This window comes from Larus michahellis, chromosome 1 (genome assembly GCF_964199755.1).
Source record: "Larus michahellis chromosome 1, bLarMic1.1, whole genome shotgun sequence".
NCBI lineage: Eukaryota > Metazoa > Chordata > Aves > Charadriiformes > Laridae > Larus > Larus michahellis.
Window position 1 is genome coordinate 43,927,853 of NC_133896.1, and position 21,393 is coordinate 43,949,245.

A 21,393-nucleotide genomic window follows, 5' to 3' on the forward strand; every position below is an offset into this window, starting at 1 on the left:
TTGAACTGGGAGTTCTGGGATAACAGAGCATTTCTATTGGACTCGAGGTAGTCAGTCAACAACTGGATATTCTTTCCTCTGTGGAATGGAAAAAAAAAGAAACTTTCAAAGATCTTTCACTGGAAAACCCACCTGAGGATTGGAACGTGGAAAACGGTAGTTTAAGGAGGGGGAAAAAAAGCAGGGAAAAATGAATCAATGTGATTTTTCAAAGGCCAATTTCTCTTGTAAAGACACCACTGCCAGTACTAGCTATTTTCTAGGAGCAAGGTGCGTAAATTTAGGGCATACATTTTTAAACGATGCTGTCAAAACTTGATACCTATGCATGTACTATTAGATGAACACTCTCAAAAGAGTACACAAAACAGGGAGGAACTTAAAGTTTCATGATAGGTTCTCAGGCCTAAAACAAGTGCAATCTAAGACTCCTTATGCCAAGACTAGTTTAAGACTTTTGACATTGTAGAAGGACATTTGAAAGGTCAGAACTAGACACAAAGCATGATTTATGGGACACAGTATGGTTGTTTACTCTTGTTTTAGTTATTCTAGGCTTTCATGTAGTCAATGGAAAGAAACAGTTACCTTAGGGCCGGATTCACCTTACTCTAACACTGACACCTAAGTCACTCTAAAAGTGCCTATTTCTCCCCTCTTTAAGGCAGGAACTTCTTTAGACATAGTCTATATCCCAGATGCACTGAATACCATCCATAGTATCTGACTACTACCTAAATTCTGTTAAGTGAATGCGAGAATCCAATCAACCCCTGGGTTCAATACTTCTGACCTCTTCCTTCACAAGAGGCTAGGCTGAGTAAAAACACCTAGAAGACAGCTTGAGCACTATACGTTGCATTGACAATTCTCTTTAGAAAATAAATTCAGTGACTTCAAAATTCCTCATTCAGCATAAGTTTTCAAAAATATATGTAGTGTCCAATAAACAAAACCACCCTTCCATATTCAAAATTACCTTGTCTATTTACTTCATTCTGAAGCAGCTCTTCCATTGCCTCTTCTTCAGCAATATCTAATGGAGTGTCTCCTTCACTATTTACAGCTCCTACATGTGCTCCTTGACTAATTAAATACCTGCCAATTGAAAAATAAACCGTAAGCAACATAGTAAAGCTGATGCAAAAAAAAATAGCAGCCACTAGGTTATCATATGCAATGGGTATATACATGCACATATACAATTCATAAAAACAGCTATATTAGGTATAAGTAAAAAAACCTCATGACTGTCTACAATCCCTGAATATCTGCGTGTCTTTCCATCATAATACCCATTAACACAAATAGCACTCTGCTCTTCAGTTTGCCACAAAGACTCCTGACACGTTTAAATGTATACTTGCAAGAACTGAAAGAAGAAAATTGTTAGATGATGAACAAACATCAACGCGAGGCAGGAGGGGTTGAACCACTGAAGCCACTCTTCCTAGAACTTCCAAATTCAGTGGCACATTATGTTTCTGTACTTTGCCATAACGATGACTCCTGGTCTCCGAGGCAGCTTCATAAAGTTAATAAAACCAGAATCACCTCTGCTCCTATTCGTAAGGTCAGCTTTTGGTGCGGAGAGACGTGAGGGGAGAAAGGAAGCAGGACTTTACACCATATTCCAACTCCACTAAGTGCTTTCTTACTTGAAGTACTACTGTATCAGGAGTCAACAATCCAGACGCAGTGGAATTTATTTCTGAATTTCAAATTAAGTCAAATGGATCAATTCCAACAATATGTCACAAAAAGATTAAGTTACTTAATTGTATTAAACCATAAGACGATAATGTTATTGAGAACCTACAGCTTAATCGATAGTCTGTTTCTAAGTAGACAATGAACAATAATTAAAACATCAATACAGATCAGTCTTACACCTTCTGACCGTAACATTTCCACTCCCGTAACAAATTGAACAGTTTGAGCCACGATAGGACTCTATACAGCAAAATATAGCAAACATACCTCATGCTTTGCAGAGCTTAATTTACACTTTCCATATATTTGAGAAAAAAAAATAACCGGGAAATACTCAGACCCAAAAAACCAGTTATCCATTCAGTAACAAGTGTATGAAATCAAAAGTGCTTTCTTAATCTCACTACTGCAGAAAGCCAAATTATGCAGGAGACAATCACAAAATTAATCCAACACTAATAAAATGCTTTAAAGTACTTCTGCTTAACTACTGCCAATTAACAGCAACAGATTCCAGATCTAGGATCATATTTTCCTTATCTTTATTCAACAACTCAGCGTCAAGTACTCTCACAGATTTCCATTTTTTAATGTATGATTTAAATAGCACTTGTTACTAAACCTCTGTAATTACATCAAGAAGAGAAAAGAACTGACAGAATGGAAATGAATTCCCAGAAGTGTAACCGTATCTCCTGGGATATGCATCGTCAGTTGTCACCACTAACTTTGATGCTGGTATGTGGTGCTGGTTTTATTCTGTTCCTCTTAAAAGAGTGCCGCTGTGACCCTTATCTCTCTCCAGTTTACAGACTTAACTTTTGCGGGAATGAAAAATTAATACAAAGTAGCAACATTTCTCAACAATACAAGCTGTACTGCTTCAAGAGTGACACAGCCTTCCAGATTACAGATCAGGTAATTGCTACGCCGGGTGTCTGCTAAACAGGCAAAACCAGCAGTGGGGAAACTAACTTTCTTACAAAGTCAAAACGTTGATTCAAAACCAAAGCCAACCACTGACAAAAATATCTTTATAAAAAAATCCCAAATCAACAGCCACCTGCTTTCAACCTATTTTTTCTAAAGCAGACATGAAAACCAGGATGTTTAAAAAACCTGATTTTTACCTGTTTCCATATAACACCTATAGGGAAAAATTAAGCTACTTTTTAAAGGAAAATACACATCTCATTGAAAATACATATCTCATTGAAGTGGTTGATTTGGTCAACCAGGCCAATAACTTAGAGACATGATAAAAGGAGCAATACATAAGAAAGTGTAGGGAATGAACGAAAGTCTACAGTAGCATTTCAGAGAGTTATTATTTAGATATAAGAACAACTTCAAGATCAACTGATCCTTTAAAGTAAGACTCCAAAAATTAAGCTGCTTACAGACCAAAATCAGATCAGCAGAGCTAGGGGGATTAGCAGGGCAGGAGAAGTAGAGTTATCCGAGTTCCCCTTTGCACGTGCTTACGCTTTCCTGGGTCAGCAAAGGAAGGATGGGTGAACCTGCCTGAGTTCATGGGATTTAAAGGGATGGAGAAAGATGGAAGGCAGCACGCTTCTCTGCAGGGAACTGGGAATGGTCCTTTCCCAACCTTCCTTCAGACACTCCAACTAGGCCTCCCCTCTGCTACCCCCACCAAAAAATTAGTAGTGATGCCCTCAAGCAAATTAATAGGGAAAGAGCCGTACTCAGTATAAACCAAATTATTCAAAATCCAAGTATTTTAAAGACACCTTTTAAGCCTGGTAGGGAAATCCATGTTTGTTCTGTTATCCACATCATTCAGAAACAGAAGACCCTATCCTGAAAAAAGTTTATGCATTTTCTTAATGTTATTTACAGTAATAATAGCTTCAGCAAAGCAATGACAGGGCTCAGATCATGCACGAAGTCACCATGGTGCCTACAGGATCGTAGATTTTATTAGGAAGCCTAGTGCTACCAAGGGAAAGGAGAGCAATCAGTTCAGATGTGTAGGTAACTTGACTCTGCATCACATACAGAAAGGGAACAGCTTTGGTAAACAAGACCAATAGAACGATGCTCTGAGTTTGTAAAGCATAGCTGAGCACAAGCCAGTACCAGAATAATCCTAAAAATCAGAAGGGTTTGTTGTTTTTTTAAAAAATTACTTGCCAAACAGATTATATTTCAACCTAAATGTAAATTAATAATTATACTATGACTTCAAATATGGGTATTTTGACATTTCACTTATTCTGGTACCACATATTAAAATCTTGCATATAAATGCAAACTTGGATGCAGCAGAAAAGTAGAAATATATAGGACTCCCACCGCCACTTACTTACAAAACCTTTTGGTATAGCAGTTAAATTTATGTCTTTTGTAATTCACTTGTAGCAAAATGGCCACGTTCAACAGACAGCTACAGATGAATAATTCAGAAAATCCGATGAGAATTTATATAATATTCTGGCAGGTGCTCATTCAAAATGTAAGTAAGAAGGAAACAGTAGCTTGATCCATATCATGCTTATTTTTGGAGCTAAAGCTTTCAAGTGTTGATATTGAAGCTAAAGGTACCTCTTTTAGGCACTCTTGTGGTCTAAGTAAAGAGAATTGCAAGCATCCCAGGAACATGACGAAAGACAAGAGCAGGAAAATAAAATAATATTGTTCCTGATACTTTTGCCCTGATGTTTCCATGACAAGCATTAAGCAGTCTGGGTAAGACTGGAAGAACAAGTTTGCTTTGTGATATCATTGTTTTATGAAGGCAAAAATACTTCTATTTGAAATTTCTCTTTTAGCAATCACTGCTGTATATTCCTCAATAGCTATTACAGACTGAAATTAACAACCTTGAAAAAAACATGAAACATTTATTTTCTATCACTGGACACAAGAGGAAAATTTTTCACAATGAGAACAATCAGCCATTGGAGCAATCTCCGCAGGGAAGTGGTGGATTCCCCATCATTGCACGCTCTTCTGGTCAGGGTGCTGGGCCATCTTGTCTCAATCACACTTTTGCCAAGAAAGGCTGGACCAGATCATCCTTGAGGTCCCTTCCAACCTGGTATTCTATGGTTTTATAATTATTATGAAACCCAGACTATCTCCCATCATTCTATGAAAAATACATTTCAATACCTTTCGTAAAGGGTTGGAATCTCAGTATCTCTGAGAAAGTAAATAACAACCCTCTGAGATTACTGTACAAAAGCCAAACAGTCCACAGCAAAACCAAGTTCAGGAACTGGAAGTTAAAAATTTTACCTAGCGACTCGGCCTACACTCTGAATTAAAAACAAATAAATAAACAAACAACTCTTTACAGCTGATTTGTGTGTTTAAGTATATTAACAAAATGTAGCGGGACACACAAAGTAAACGGAGAGGAAGACACCTCTCTCTGAAGACAGTAATATCCAAACTTGAGTCTTATTTGTGAATTTAGGAAGCATTTACTTAAAAAGCTGGAAGGTGCTCAAACTTTGATTTTACTTAAATTTGTTAGCTGCAGACAAGATACGCTGCCAATAACATTTTAATATTATTTACCTCAGCAACAGAAAGAGGGGCATATGTTTACATTCGAACCTTGCCCCAGTTCACAATATCTGGAAGCAAGTTTGCGAAGTCATTAGGGATATAATTAACTTTAAGTACTCGCTGAACCTGAAGGTCACCAGCAGGGTGGCAAGCACAGGGCAGGGCAGAGAAGTGGCCGCTGAATTGATTCGGTTTGTTAAAAATTGCTTACCAAGCTCATCGGAGACTAACTAGTGAAAACAAGAGGTCCCTTCCGATTAGTCAGAAGACTGGTTGGCGGTTTCTAACTTCTAAAATGTGAGGAGAGGGACCCTCCAAAAAAATCTCTTCCTGAATAGAGGTTCGACATGATGTATATACATTTAAAATAAACACGTTCAGTGTGGCCTTCCAGGGAAACATGGCTTAATTGATAGCGGGGGCACCAACCAACACCACAAATGGTCTTCCAACAGCTTTTAACTAATTAGCAATTTCAGCTAAACCCAGCTGGTTTTTTTGTTTTGTTTTGTTTTTTTTTAATCCATAGATGGTGGAGTTCTAATTAATTCCATGAGTCTCTTAACCGAATGATAATAGGGAGCCAAAGACAGAAAAAGTGTCACTGTGTTCATGCAGCTGTGCAAGCCCTCATTTGAAGAAAGAAACAATGAAAAAAATCTGCCCCACAGTCCACGGAATGTAAAAACAAATTCCAGAGACATGTAAGTTTTTAATATGTATTTTAATTGCCTTCTTTTAAAATGCCTTTCACAATTATTTCAATGGTTTTTTTTAAAATATAAAGTATCAATACAGTTTTAAAAGTACGTCTTTGTAAATCATTCAAATTACTAATAATGAATCTGGCCAAACAATTAGACCTTCAAGAGACATTTAACAAATAATAATAAAAAAATTTAACACTGCTGTTTCCAATTTTGTTTTTTCCAAGTTGAAGTACACTAAAACTGTAACACTTGATCCTTTTCAGACTTTCTGTTGGTTTGAGTGTCTGGCAATATTTCTTTAAATATTTTCTCACCACAGAAAAGTTTCACTTCAAATTTAAACTCTTAACAGTGTTGTTATTAACTCAGCCAGAAGCACAAATGCTACCCCAAGCTCCCTAGCCCTTCTCAAAAGTGGTTCGGTTTGGGTCTGGTTTGGTTTTGTTTGGTTCGGTTTTTTTTTTTAAATTTGCACCAAAAATAATACTTAAAGGCCAGCCAAGCAAAGGTATACCTACCTGCAGATACAACATATCAAGAGATAAAATTACAGCTTCTATGTGATTCTTGAATTTTTAAGGTGCACTTCTCAAAATAACGTATTAAAGAAAGGCCTGGCATTTTTCTTTCACTTTCATTTTCTTTAAAAAAAAAAATCTTAAATAATACAAACTTGAAGCAAATACAATAACATTACAACAACATTGTGCTAAATTCTGTTGTGGTACACAGTACACATACGCCCTGTCTCAGTGAGCAAGTTTCAAAGTCAGTTGGCTACGATGCAGAGCCAGTACCCAGCCGCCCCTCAAATACTCTCTCACGCACCCTCACACTGCCACGCTCGCTTTTAAACACATTATTCAGAACCCATATAAATGTCATGAGATAAAAAGTCACAATTTCACTGTTTTTGAAATAAATACTGCAGCCCTTTTAAGCGCAGGGTGGAGAGCATTAAAATGTGTGCACCATAGGGCAGGTCTCGCAAGGCACGGAGGAGCTCTGCTTGCCTGGGCTGGGGGCACCCGGCTCGGCACAACCAGGGATCTCCTCGCCCTCTTTAGTGACAACCTACAGATAGTTTCCCTTGTCCCCCTTTCTCCCCAGCTGAGATACTCCTGCACTTGTCCTTTGTCCTCAATCTACAATTTATAGATGAAAATGAAGGCTCCACGTTCAATACTGGAACCAAAACTGTACAAATTCAATTGGGCCAAGAATACTTTTCGCTGCATGATTTTAAGACCGATGTAGAATAAATCAAATGACTTGAAAAATAATTAAGTCAACCTCATAGGGATGTCTTACTCAGGCACTCTGCAAAATGCCATCCCACGCTGTGCCTCAACCTTCTGCCTCTAAACATTTAGAACTGAATAGAGACTGACAGAAGAAGACAGGCTTCTGTGATGGCATTTAAATTAAAATCAAATCATGATGAAACTCAGGCACTTTTAAGGTTATGCTTCTTTGCAAATTCCAGAAGACTCTCACTCACATCTTTCTCTTGGAAAAAAAATGCTGCAGCACTTTCTAAATAGGAATGTTCCCCCTATGAACAGTAGCATCAGCCAGCAGCTACATGAAACACCAAGTTAAATGAGGCCAATTAGGATTATTTGGCAAAACTAGATAATTACTTCTCCTGATACATGTGAGTGATGATATTTAGACAGCTGATATCAACAAGAGATCTCAGGTGAATTTATGATTTCCTCTTGCAGAACACCAGAGATGAGAACTTCAGACAGTTAGAGACAATAAAAAAAATGAATAAAAAAAAATAGTTGATAAACAAATGGCCAAATGCTTCTAAGCAAATGGGAAGTAACATTTCTTTTCAATTTTCACCAGTCTGATCTAGATTTCAGCGTATGTCTTTTCCTAAATTATGTACCAGTTTGAAAAGACCTTTTTATATCCTTCAATATGCAAGAGCTCCTCTAGATAGCAGCAAATCCAGCTTCTGATTCTCCCTTGCGAAGCTGCTACAAAAGGCATCTTGGACAGACACACATCTTTGCTTCAGAATTGTCAAATACTCCCAACAAGTTTTCGAAGTAGTGTGCTACCATGAAGAGAAAAAATAATTCCCCCTATGCAAACAGCACTTTCTATCAATTCTAAATACTGTACCTATATGAAAAACAGATTTATGTTTTATTTATGTTTATGAAGCCAACACTCCACAACGTACCAACAGACGACTGAGCTCTGCACACAGCTGGCTGTCCCTAGTAGCCTCCACTGCAACTTGCACACCCAAGGAAACACAGTGACTAGAATCACATCTGTTTTCCTTTTTGGTATGCATAAGCATAGAAGAAATAGTGCAGATAACAGTATCTGGTTAGTCTTAGTCCTCCTGTGTTCCAAGAAACCTCTGAAAAAATCCAGTAATAAGCTCTAGAAATATTTGTACGTAGGCGGCCACCTAAACATTAACGGTGCAAAGATGAAATAGGAAAAATTCCTACATGCAGCATATGAAAAGCAACTAAGCCTTCATATTTTACCGTATCCATATAGAGGAAAGACGTGTGAGAGGTGGCAGAGCAATGTTTAGGTGAAAGTAAACAGTGACTGAGAAGAGGAAAGTAGGAAACATGAAGAACGCTATATAGGGAAACATATGCTATAACCTATTTACAAAAAAAAAAAAAAAAGAAAGAAAACAAAAAAAAAATTACCTGTAGCCTGGTAATGCTAGGATGAATACCGGGCAAAAACTTCAGCAGGAAAGAAAGAAAGAAAGAGAGAACGAGAGAGAGAAAGAGAGAAAGAGAGAAAGAGAGAAAGAGAGAAAGAGAGAAAGAAAGAAAAACAAAAAGTATTTTTAAACTGCATATTAAATGTTAATTTTACTACGCACTCGGTGAACAAGTGTTTCTTTTACTTTGAAGTCTTTGAAAAATTAAGAAACAAATACTTTATAAGCTTCCTAGTAAAAGTATGTTGATTTTCAAGCTGAGGCATACGAAATTTTACAGCAAATACTGTCAAAATTCACAAAAATTCCTAAACAAAGCAAAGCTAAAAAAAAATTCAATCCCCAAAGAATTAACCGAGTTTTAAGCTATCAGATCAACGCGTTTTGAGTCCAACATTCACAAAAAGTACTGGAAATTTTGAAACATTAAGAAGTCTGACAACAAAAATACATCTTGTTTTTCAACCACAGGTAACAGGTTTTGCTGAGGTTTTTTTCTGCACAGAGCCTGATTTATCTAAACCCAATTATCCTTCTTGCACCCTATAGCGCAAAAATGAAGGTTGCGTTTGAAAAATACTTTGTTGCAGCTGCAGAAGAGTACAATACAGTAACTCTAGCTCAGGATACTGTCCTGTAGCAACTCCCCAAGCATTTGTGGTGATTTACGGAAGTGTTATCAAGGTGAATACTTGGGGGACTGAGTTACACCAGATAAAAAGAAAAGGTAACAACAGCACGGAGGCAGAAAAGGAGGAGGAGGAAGGAAAACCATGCTGCTGCCCACCTTCCTCAGCTAATTCCTCGTCAACAAAAGGTGCTGACACCGCTAGCTCCCTCTCCCTCCTGCCTTGTGCCAAGAGTAGCATTGCTAGATTTGGCCATAGTAGCACTGCAAATTCTGATTTTTAACTGCTGCTTTCTATTTCAGTGGAAGTTTTGAATATGGACCTAACTTAACAACCTTATTTTCCTCCAACAGCCATGAGTTGGCATTTATATCAGAAAAAACTTAAACAAAGATCAATTTTTTTACTGTGCTTAAACAGATATTAGCATAGATGTAATCACTACAGCACAGAACTTATCTTGTTTGTAATTATATTATGCAACAATATAGTGAGCAAATCTCTCTCTGAAGCAACACTGCTACCACAGTGCAGCTTTTAGCATCGCCCACTAGTACTGAACTCGGCCTGACCCCTCATTAGGTATCAGCAATCTGGAAGTCACAGCAGTTTACCTGTCCAGTTCACTTTGAACTTCCTTGAAAACACAATTTTTCCAAAAGAAACTCTTACTCTTTATTTAATTTGATAAGCAGTACCTCATTTGTAATCAAGAGGTTTCAAGTAATTCCTTTTTCATACTTCTCTCCTGTCATACCTACTGCTTATAAAAAACCCTATATTTTTGTGTCTTAGTATCTGAATTGTTTCCAAATAACTCACTCTCATCAATGCAGAACAGCCTTATGCCTCTAGAAATACCACACTATATTTACATGGATTTCAGAAGAATTCAAGCAGCTTTTATCCTGCCTGAGTCATGGATAAGACTAGAAAAATACACACAGATTAGGATCACTTGCACTGAAATGACGTAGTTTAGGGTATCCAACAAAAGACAGAGCTGTAAGAAAGGATAAGTAGGCCATAAGTTGCTTTAGTGTCATTAGAAAATCTACTGTATGTGGCAGAATAGGGTCAAACTCACAATACAGAAAAAAGCTCAAAGAAAATAAAAACTGAGATGCACAGAAGTGACAACCTACACCAGACCCATGTTTTCTCCTAGAAACAACACCCAAACCCGACTTTATTGTGAGTTAAATTATTTTTATATCAGATAACTGAATAAATACTATATTCAGTATTTAATAGCGCTAACCATTCCATACATTCCATAGTCTAAGAAGAAACTATCACTTCCTCTCTCTAAAACAACAATTTTGAATCAGTTGATGAGGCCCTCACAAGTGACATTATGCCATACTTACCAAGCACTTGCTCAGTTCAAAACCTGTTGCTCATGTATCTAGAGCTGCCCTCCCATGTTCCCGTCATACTTCAAAAATAGGAGCCAATGGGTGGCAATGGGCAGTTATGAGCCATCATCCAGGGAGGACCTGACGCGCTACGTTTCTCAGGAGTCTACCCAAGCTCCCCGGCTTCCATATGTATCACTTCCATATGTCTTCTCTTCCATATGTATCACTCAGATGCTCGTTTAGCTTCAGAATTCATAGGTAAGATACTCACTCTAAACTGTTCTCAGGATACTAATAAAACCAATGCTCTGTGATAAACAATTAAGATCTTTCCTATGCATATCACTTCTCAAGGCGTGATGGTTTTTTTAGACATGAGCTGCATTTTTAAACTCTTTTTCATCCAAAAATCAGAGTGCTCTGAGCTTTACAGCAGGCAACAGGCCCTTGACCTTTCATTAGATCCAATGAACCGCTAAAACATATTAAAAGAAAAAAAGATACTTTCCACTAAATCATATGTCCTCAAAGAACGTATCTCTGAACTTAAAGGTCCAGTAGATTTACCTTTAAAAGAACAGAAATGCAGCAGACTTACTAACAAATATTTAGGGTCACACGTGGAGATGCACACAGTAACCCAGTGTGAAGAAGGTGGCACACAGAGCACACACTGTCTTTGCGCATCCTAGAGTGACCAGCTCTCCTAGACTCCCACAGTTGAACAAACAGGTATCAAATCAGTTAGGTCCTATAATTTCCTCTAACCCATCACCCATACCTTACTGTGTATTTCTGCCAGCTGTTTTTTATCCAAACATCTGATCAGAGCTACACAGTACAAAAGATTAAACTCTACCACATAATGATAAGATTTTAAAAAGGGAATTTCACCATCAACCTAAACAACTTAATTAGTGCTTCATTATTGTTAGGACATACACACATGCAGCAAAAACACATCGAAAACAGTATAATGCCACAGTATATCTTCATAAAAGAAAATGCCAAATGATACTAGCTCATTGATCTTCTCCAAGTTTCTCCATTATTTTCCGTAATTGAATTGAGCTTTTTCCTTGCAGATATCTAATACAAGTTTGGAGGAGGAGGAGAACTTTTATGTTGCCAATAAAAAACAAGCATTGCACTTTGACTGGGGGTGGGGCAGAGAGACTACCATACTAGCATATTTTGTCTTTTAACACTCTCATTAACACTTTTTCCCAATCTGTTTTTCCAGAAAGAAACAAGGCAGCAAATAGAAATGAATTTACTGCAGCAATCTTCCAAAGCCTGCACTGACCTTTTCACAGCTCTCAAATCAAACACTGCATCTTTACCAGCGTCAACTTGTAAGAAGTTGGTCATTCTTCTAGAAGAGCTGTTCTTTGGCTGGGAATAAATCTTCTTTTCCTGCTTTTATTTTGTCGCATGGCTTGTTTTAGAATATATCCTTATGAAGTCCTCTTCTCATTTCCCAAGTGGGTTGTACCAGGTTTTATCTTTGGTCCTTTTCCTTTTAATTCTACTCTCCAGTTAACATTTTCTTGCGTCATTTGAAGTAACATCTTGAATCCTGACAAAAACGCTCATTCCCCTTGTAGCATCTCTATCAGGCCAAACCCCATATCAGTTTGCATACTCAGTTTGCATGGGGTTTACATCAGACTACCAACTTCACCTTGCCATTCACAGATCCAAACTTCCGATTACCCTCCAAAGATCCATTTCTCAATGTATCACTAGTAAATTTGCTTCATATTCAGTTAGGTAAAACCATAACATGGAACAAAGCTAAAGTAGATGGGAGCTCTCCCTGACATTTTTATGAATCTGCTTTGCCTAAATAGTACCTTGCTTTTCTAAGATTATAACGGGTTACACAAAAGAGTTTAGATTAAAAACACTCCAGTAAGTAATAGCTCCAGTTCTTAAAAATTAGACAGCAATGGATTAGAAACAACTGCCTTGAAACATATTTTGTGGCACCACCACCCTCAGATATCATGGAAGAACACTCAAGAGCACCAGCTGGTTCAGGCTCCTGAGGTGGGAGATGAAGGAGAGGACTCCACCTCAGCACAGGCAGGCTTCTGATCAGAGGTACAGGCTATGTCTGAAAAGCAGCCCAGACTTTTTTTTTATACCCGCATATCTATGCCAAGGGCTGCTGGCAAGCCAGGTCAGCTCATGTATCCAAAAAAGAATAAACCCTCCAAACCCCCAAAGGCTAGTCTTACGCTAATAGTTCCCACATTATTGTGTGATCATTAGATAACACAAGAGAGGGGGTAAGAGCCTGTGGAGGAGGGAAAACCAAGGAGAGGAAGGAACAACTGCCTATTTCTGCAGTAGTCTCAAGTTAGACCACATGAAGTATATTGTGACACTGCACTGATTTCCCTTTACTGCCTGTGGCCAGATGAGCACCGATCCCATCCTTCTACCATGGGCAGGAATCACCACCTACCACGCAGCACCCACAGCAGTCTCCACAAGGCAATTAGAGCTGCAAGTAAACCACCTATCACTGAACATCTGTGTATTCAACTACAGGTTTGCAGGACTGTCTCTCACTCCTCCGTACAGCAGACAATGATCACTCATTTAGTCTTAATGGACTGTTACTAAAATAGAGAAATCTCGGGACAATGTCTTGCTGAGGCTTCAGCAAACTAGTTTGGCTGGGTTCACCTTCAGGTATCTGCAGACTGGAAAAACAGATGGGCGTCAGCAACAAGGCAGCGGTTACACACAAGCCTTTGAAAGTCTGCTTTAAATACCAGGGGAAGGAGGGGATACAACACAGGAAGCACTGGGCAGGAAGGAAAGCGAGCACAGCAGTAGAGTTGGTCGAGCTGCTGTTCTCTTCCTAAATGAACTGAGTGAGGAGGCTCTGAACTTAAGACGTTTTTCTAACAGTAATTGTATGCTTCAACTTTTAAAACCTGTGAAATAAAGAAGGTGTATGCTGAAACTGTACTAACTCTTAGGGTCTGTATGTGTAAATACATGTATCAAACGTACCTCCCAAACATAAAAGCAACCATACTGAGTTAGACCAAACATCCATTTAACACCCAGCCTGTCTCCAAAAGTGAGCACATCTTCAAGGAGAACAAAAATGGGGCAAATACATGCTGCTTTTTCTGTAATACCTTTCCAGTCTCCAACTACTTTCATGGATTTTCTGAATCAGATCTGATTTGTATGTATGTATTACGCATTTGTGTTTTTTAATGTATCCACACTCAGTGGATTTCTCATCCCTTGAACTCACGTGAAATTTTAGTATCTACAGCAACATTTGGCAAACCGTTACCGAGATGTAGTACACGTATATGAAGGTGTAAAACCCCTATTCTTCCCTCAGGAGACATCTCCCTTCCCTTTGTTTCTTTTGCGTGAAAGTGTAACTGTCACTATGTTATCTTTGAAAAACGCTTCTCTTATACTTGCTGGAAGATGCATCTTCTTTCACTCTGGGGAAAACAAAAAACCATTCATATTTCAGTAGTAAAACTGTACTATAGCCTCTAAATACTTGCGAACAAGCTTCAAAATACATCAACTACACACTCACAACTAGGTATGGTACAAAGCCCACAAGAAAAAACGTTTTTAACACAAGTTTTAATTCCTGAACAAAAAAGGAATTTTTACCATTTCAGATTTATTTTACATTAATCTGGTACAACACAAAGCAGAGAAAAATAAAAAAGCAAGCATTTAGCAATTCTGTTTTTTAAATGGTACTCTGCACTATTTTCCCCTCTCTGTTACATCTTCTGCATTCTGAAATGGAATTTGTTTATTCCCGGACACTGAAATAATATAGAAGTTTTTAAACTGTTCTAGAAGAGATCTGTCAGATAAAAAAAAAACCCGTACATACACCCAAACAGTTTTACAAGAGTTTTACAAAGGTAAATTTAAGGGTCCTACTCATTGAATACCATCTTTTAAAGAATGCACACAAAATTTCTGGTGAAGTCCTGCTGCATTAAAGTTTGTTCCCACATAACTATAATTGTTTTAAAGCATTCGATGCTGCCTTGTTAACTCATACTAACACATTGGAGAAAAAAAAGGCTCCTTTGTGTAAAGCTTTCTGTATATGAAAAGCAACGGAGAAGTGTAGAAAAAGCGAACATGCTATACAAAAATCCACCTGTTTTGGTAATTTTGAAGAATTTTAATTTAAAACATTTTCATATTACAATTACTCGTAAGCCAATTCACACAGTCATAAACTAGATGAACGCTAACTTAAGTAGGCAATTCTAAAATTAAACTATTCAAAGAATTTCCAGTAAGCTGAAGCCCTTCCAGCATTTACAGATCTCAGAAACAACAACCGAAACAAAAGGAGCAGTTGCCCTCCATGGCAGAGTTTTTGCTTTTACAGCACAACTCTCCATCTGCAACCAGCTAACGCTTTATTTCACACTAAACTATGTTCTCATGCAGTATTTCATCTGGAGTGGGTTTCTACAAGACTAACATTTCTTAAACTGGAAGATGCATTTTTTTAGAGGAGACGGGAAGCATATTCAAGAGAAGGCAGCTGTTCCAATGGAGCAGAAAACTGAAATGGGACAGGAGATGCTGCTGGGAGAAGATGCCATAGGACTGGTGAACACAGTGGAGGATGACAGGGACAGGGAATACAATGCCCATTGGCCAGACAGTGCAGTTAGTGAAAGCAAAATAAAAACCCCAACGAGTGGGGGTCGCACCACAAATTCACTCAGCCCACTAGCAATAAGCATGGGACCAGCGCCAAAACATGGCTGAAGTGGTGGCTCCCTGAGACAACCAGGGTTTTTCAGAGAAGCTCCCTACCACCTGCATATCCTGTACTTCTCCCAGATCTCCAGCAAATGGGTGCACTCACTCAGGAACACCTGAGCAGCAGCAGGTGCTACTTAAGAAAAATGTGTGCATTAATAGAGCAAGAGAAGGTGAGAGGATCAGGCGTTCAGTGAAAGCACAGCGAAATGGGAAGGCTCCTGCACTGATCAAATGGGCAGGCACCATTCTGTATTAACTCAGGAGTGACTCCCAGTCATTTCCATTTACTGTACATAATAGGAAATGGGTGTTAGTAGCAAATGGATGGGACGTGTAGGAAGAACATGTGAGCTGTTTGTGTACAGATTCAATTACAAAGCAGACTGAACAGAAACCTTGCTCACTCTGTAAGACACTGCATTAGCCATCCCAAATATAATGTCCCTACGGAGGACAAATGAATATCAGGATTAGAAAAACTATGATAAAGACTGTACTATAAAGGTTTGTAATGAGCAAACTGTTTGTTTTTTTTTTCATTTTGAAAGCAGAAACAATGTTTCACATCCTATTAACAGATCTGTGAACTCCGACATACTCCATTCAGACATATTCCATGGACTCTAACCCTAGCTATGAATCACGCAAGAGTTATCACGCAACATTAACAGAAGTTCTGATTTCTTTCCCTCTTTTAAGCCTAGAAAGTGATGTACACACACACCTGAAGAAAGCTAAGGCTGAACGGTGAACATAGAACAACATAGAGAGGACATACCTAGCGCTAGAAAGTCCATAAATTACATTCTAAACATAGAAATGCACTTCTTCACAGAAAATATCTCCATCTCCTAGCTCTGTTGCTTTCTCAGACATAATTTTAAATTTTGAGACATGAAAATCTGAAATAATGAAAGTACGCTATCCTGCCACATTTTTCTTATGAATTGTAAAAATATAAGCATTGTAAACAAAATCAATATACTAACTAAATTTGGATATTTGGAGGATTTTACAGATTGTGCTATTTCAAGAGAAATAAATTCCAGCTATTTACATCTGAAGAAAGCCCTGAGGAGACTTAAGATGGCAGCAGGGGAAGCAGAAATAGATTACTGAGTCTCCAATCTGAGAAGCCCTACGGAGCTGTGCAACAGGCAGTTCCATGGGAGCAGGATAAAGGAAAGCACAGGTCAGACTATCCCCAGCCCTTCATCAACAAAGTTAGGAAACACCACAACCTATCACTCTTTTTCTCTCTTGCACCTTCTAAGAAAATGGGAAATGAACAGAAGATGTTCTGTACAAAATGCTAGTCCATATCATATAGGACAGAAAGATGACAAGTTATTAGCTGTAATCTTTTCAGAACTATATATGTAAGCTCCATAATTTACCCAAATTAAAAGCTTCTTTCCGTGAACCTGAAAATTTAGCGCTAAAAATTAAACATCTCAGATTCAGCCACAGACACACACAAACACACATTCTCACGATTCCCAAGAAAGATGCATCGTCACTAAAGCAGATGATGGACCCAGCATGTGCTGTGGGCCAAATAAAAATGAAACTTCTAACCTTTGGTGATTTATTGTATCATCCTTTCATATTCCTCCAGTTTTGCCTCAGCTGCAAATTCTGCTGTCAGTTTTGTAAATTATTTGAAGCTGAGCTCCTGGAGAAGCAGTCTGAAGAAAACCTAAACTCTATGGGCTTCATCAGATATAAATCTTGCTCCATTCAGGTCAGGTCACCCTTCTCAGCTGTACGTGGAAATGTGTTTCAACAGCTTATCTTCAAAACTCCTTGCAGCTTAACACTGCTTTTCCAACAGCTTAGATGTCCCACATCCCACAGGATTATACTCCAACAATTTAATTTCTCTAAAAAAATACCTAGAGAGAATATGCAGACAGGTCCAATCCCAGTCTGAGAGAATAAAAACCAGATGATACTCTCCAGCAATATTATAGATTTTAGATACTCAAGTCAATAGTGAAAAACTGTCTTGTGGACAAGGGACATCATTCTTTCTTCCCTGAACATCTGCCTACGTTAGGCTGCAATGCCAAACCAAGAACATTTATTCAACTTTTTCCTACTGTGGAAAAAGGCAGGTGTTTTACTTCTGCTAAACTGAAGAAAGGCTTATACTATCTCAGTTTGTAGGGAAATTCTTGACATAGTATAGCCAACAAGAAAACACTTCCAACGTACATGCAAGGGAGATTACAGCATCAAACATCAGCATAATGTAGAAAGGCAGATTATAGAAGTCAGCAGTCACATAGTGTCCCAGTTATAAAAAGGATACACGAAGCACTTCACTCTATGAACACCCAAAAAAAGAATTTTCCCAGTGAAAACTATATACAAAAGTCTCCAGAATTTTTCCTTTCCCTTAAGATTCAGGCAATTAAACCTCACAAACTCACAGAACATCAATAAACGATCCTCAAAACTTAAAATTTCCAACTTTCGCTACTGTACAGTAACATAATTATGTGATAAGATACTACTTTATATTTTATCCAAGTCTTAGACTGGATCAGACATCACACTGAGTTTAGCAGAATTAATGAAGTCTGTGTTTACCCAAAGGGTCTTCAGAAAGACACTATTACCTTCTTCACTGCAAGAACAGCATGCTGAACAACACATGCCACACATTTTCTCAAATCAGTCATTACTTCAGGTTAAAACAGACAACCTCTGGAAAAATTTTATTTTAGCGTATCTTCAGTGGCCCTCAACAAGCTTCAAGAATAACAACAAAAACACTCCTGGAATTTAGTACTGAGTAAGCTTTAACTAATACCATATCAGGCATCTAACTTCAACTGTAAGATTTTGCTCCACAGCCAAAATAATCAGGAAAAGTCATAACTTTATACCACACCTGAAAACCGAAAGTTTCAAGACTGCAAATGCAATTGCAAAATTAGTCTCCTACACATAGATTTATCCTGGGATGTTTCAGACTACTAATAAATGTGAACTGTAACTTTCTCCCCATGCCTCCCCCCGTAACAACCTTTCTACAGAATAAAATAATGTAAAAAAAATCATCCAACAGTCATGAACAGTCTTAATGTTTACATCTTAGAGCTACCTAAGATACAACGTAAGAAAGCTAAAAAGAGAAAATGCAACGCATAGTTAGACATACAGCACACTTCACAACCAAAACACAATATAAAAGCATTCTCTTTCACTACACATCCCAGAGGCAAGTAAAAAGACAATTTATGAGTGCCATCTGCTTCAAGTGCCCCTCTAACAATGTATTAGCAAAATACATGTATTTCAAAAATAGAGGAAAAAGCCTTACTCTGCTATATCAAGATATCCACAGGAAGCAGCTGCATGTAGAGGTATCCAGCCTTCATTATCTGGTTGATTAATATTTGCTCCATTTTCCACAAGAAATTTCACCATATCTACGTTATCATCTATACAAGCCTATAAAGAAAGAAAGATTTAAGAAGTAAGTTCATATTAAAGCTGTTCTGCAATACTGTGCATCTTTAAGCAACATCTTCAGGAAAAAAAAGGTTAAGTATTTTAAAGTCTGGTGATGGGGGAATAGGGTTTATTTGTTGGGGTTTGACAGCAAGACAAGAAGAATTTCAGAGAAAAGCAGCAGGTGTAAAAAGGTTTGTAAAAAAATCCTCAAATAGACAAATTCAAACAGAGTTTACCAAAACCAACAAATAGGATTTCCTCAGGTAAATTTGTTCCGGTTTTCTGAGAAGCCATTTACAATCCCCACCGCACGAAGCGGTTCAAAGCCCCCAGGCCCTCGCTCCATCCCAGGCCCAGCTCCGCCACTCCAGTGGATATTGCAATGGAATAAACAGCTACACCATGAAGTAGAATTGTTGTGACCAAGAGATGGGGAGCAGTTGGGAAAACAACACCGTAATGTGGTTTCAATTATAATGCAGTTGAGACTAAGGAGTATGGAAGGGGATGCTACATTGCATTTCAACACCCCCCTGCTGTTTTCTACTGCAGCGTATTCTATACCATCATACATCTTTTAACAGTCTATAAATCACTGCTGTTTATAAACCTACTTGAGTATCAATTTGGCACAATGCAAAGATATTATCTTTTGTGCACATGTCTTAATTACCAAGCAAACACTGTTGCCCAGATGCAGAACTACCGCCTTTCTCAAGATCTCCATCTTGACTGGCTCCTATTTTGCCTTTCTTCTCTGCGTTTGAGTATTTTTCTCACAGGGTGCTCAGTGAGTTTTCTTGCCAACTTCCATACTGCTGCCCTTAAAAGGGCAGAGCAACAGAGAGAAAAGTCCCTCTGCATTTCAGGACAGCAAGGACTCAGAACAGCTAGACCCCACAAGACTGGGATTAATTTTTTAGCTTAATAAATCAACAATACTGCATAACCAGATGGCTGAAATGAGAACTTTTACTGCTGGGCTCTTAAATCCTTCTAGAGAATTATGCCTCTAATTAAATGCAATTAAGGTATAAATTTTACTTTTCAGAATACTTCTACAGCAATAGAGACTGAAAATTATATACTGCTTTATTATGGCAAAAAATCTCATACTTCCTTATTTAAGCAATTGTGCTTTCTGACATGAATCCCAAAGCTTTCCTCCATTCTGTAGTGCTGAGGCAACAGCCACACCATGAGGGAGATGTGCTGCTGCCCCGTTTAAGCAGCCAAACAAAAACAACAAGAAATTATCCCTCTTTGACCCCATTTGCTTTATTAGGTACGAACTTAAGGCTTTGTTTAGAATGTAACACAGAACTGTTTTAACGATGAGTCTCATCTGGACTTGTTCATCCATAAACTTGCAGCTAGACGGCAACTAGACTACAGTCCACTGCTTGCATTATTTGTTTTTCAATCAAAACCAAAAACACATTCTTGAGTGAAAACATTCAAAAACCTTCCTACCTTTTCAAGTATTCTTGAAAACAACTTTCCCAAAGTATTTTGAATTATCTTTTTAGTCATATCCATCCCTAAAGTCAGCAATTCTTTTAATAAAATAATTGATGAATATACTCCAACAATAAAGACTACAAATTCTTCAAGCATATCATCTTCAATTTCTCCACTTATCACCAGAGTACACTGCATATATGCTAGTGTAACAAGCTCTGAAAGAAAAGAATTGCCTCTCTTTGGAAGGGAGTTTGTTCCTTAAATGAAAAGACATGAAAGATATCATAATTCAGTTCAGGAGGAAAACAAGAGAGACATGTTTACACTTAACAGAAACATTAACCTAGCCATATTTCACACATGCCATATATCCAGTTTTTCTGGATATCCAATTTGCCTGACCACTGATATCCTATGTATAGCATAATATTCACCAACTTATTATGAGGAAAATGAATTCATATCAGAAAACTTTGAAATTCCCTAAGCATTTAAAAATAGAGATCTTTTAATATTACATTTCAATATGCTGCATACTCATCTACCTTTGTATCCTCTAAAAGTCATAATCTGTGAAAAAAGGATATCTTAAAATTGATTAACACTATTAAAAAAAAAAAAGCCAGACCATCTGGTTTTGACAGAACCCAACACAGAGCAATCCTTGCCCATTTTTCAAGTATACATAAGAAAAACTGGCAAGACATACTCATAAAAATACTGTTGCTAAGTGAATCAAAAGCTTACATATGCAGCACATTAAAAGACATATGACTAAGTGGCTAAAAATATTTGACCAAATTTGGGCAGTTTATTGTGCCATACACGGCAAGAATCAGGAGAGCTCAAAAACACTTCTCACGTATTATCAGAGATTGCACATTCATGACAAGCAAAGATAAACAATCTGTGAGATTATATACATTAGGATGATATAAAAGTAACTATTAAGATAATAAAAGAATTTACTTGCATATGCAAATGGGAGAGTACTGACATCACTA

At 37.8% G+C, this 21,393-nt stretch overlaps 1 protein-coding gene across 8 annotated transcripts in view; it reads right to left on the bottom strand.

Moving 5' to 3' along the window:
• The window catches only part of PPP1R12A (protein phosphatase 1 regulatory subunit 12A), a 123,606-nt gene that overhangs the window by 56,635 nt on the left and 45,578 nt on the right, over positions 1 to 21,393 (bottom strand). For all 8 annotated transcript variants that reach the window (XM_074574013.1, XM_074574004.1, XM_074574037.1 and 5 more), the window contains exons 2-3: positions 18,792 to 18,922; positions 980 to 1,098 (exon numbers count right to left, since the gene is read on the bottom strand). In XM_074574013.1, coding sequence (XP_074430114.1) covers positions 980 to 1,098; positions 18,792 to 18,922 — 250 coding nt within the window. The remainder of the gene's footprint in view (positions 1 to 979; positions 1,099 to 18,791; positions 18,923 to 21,393) is intronic.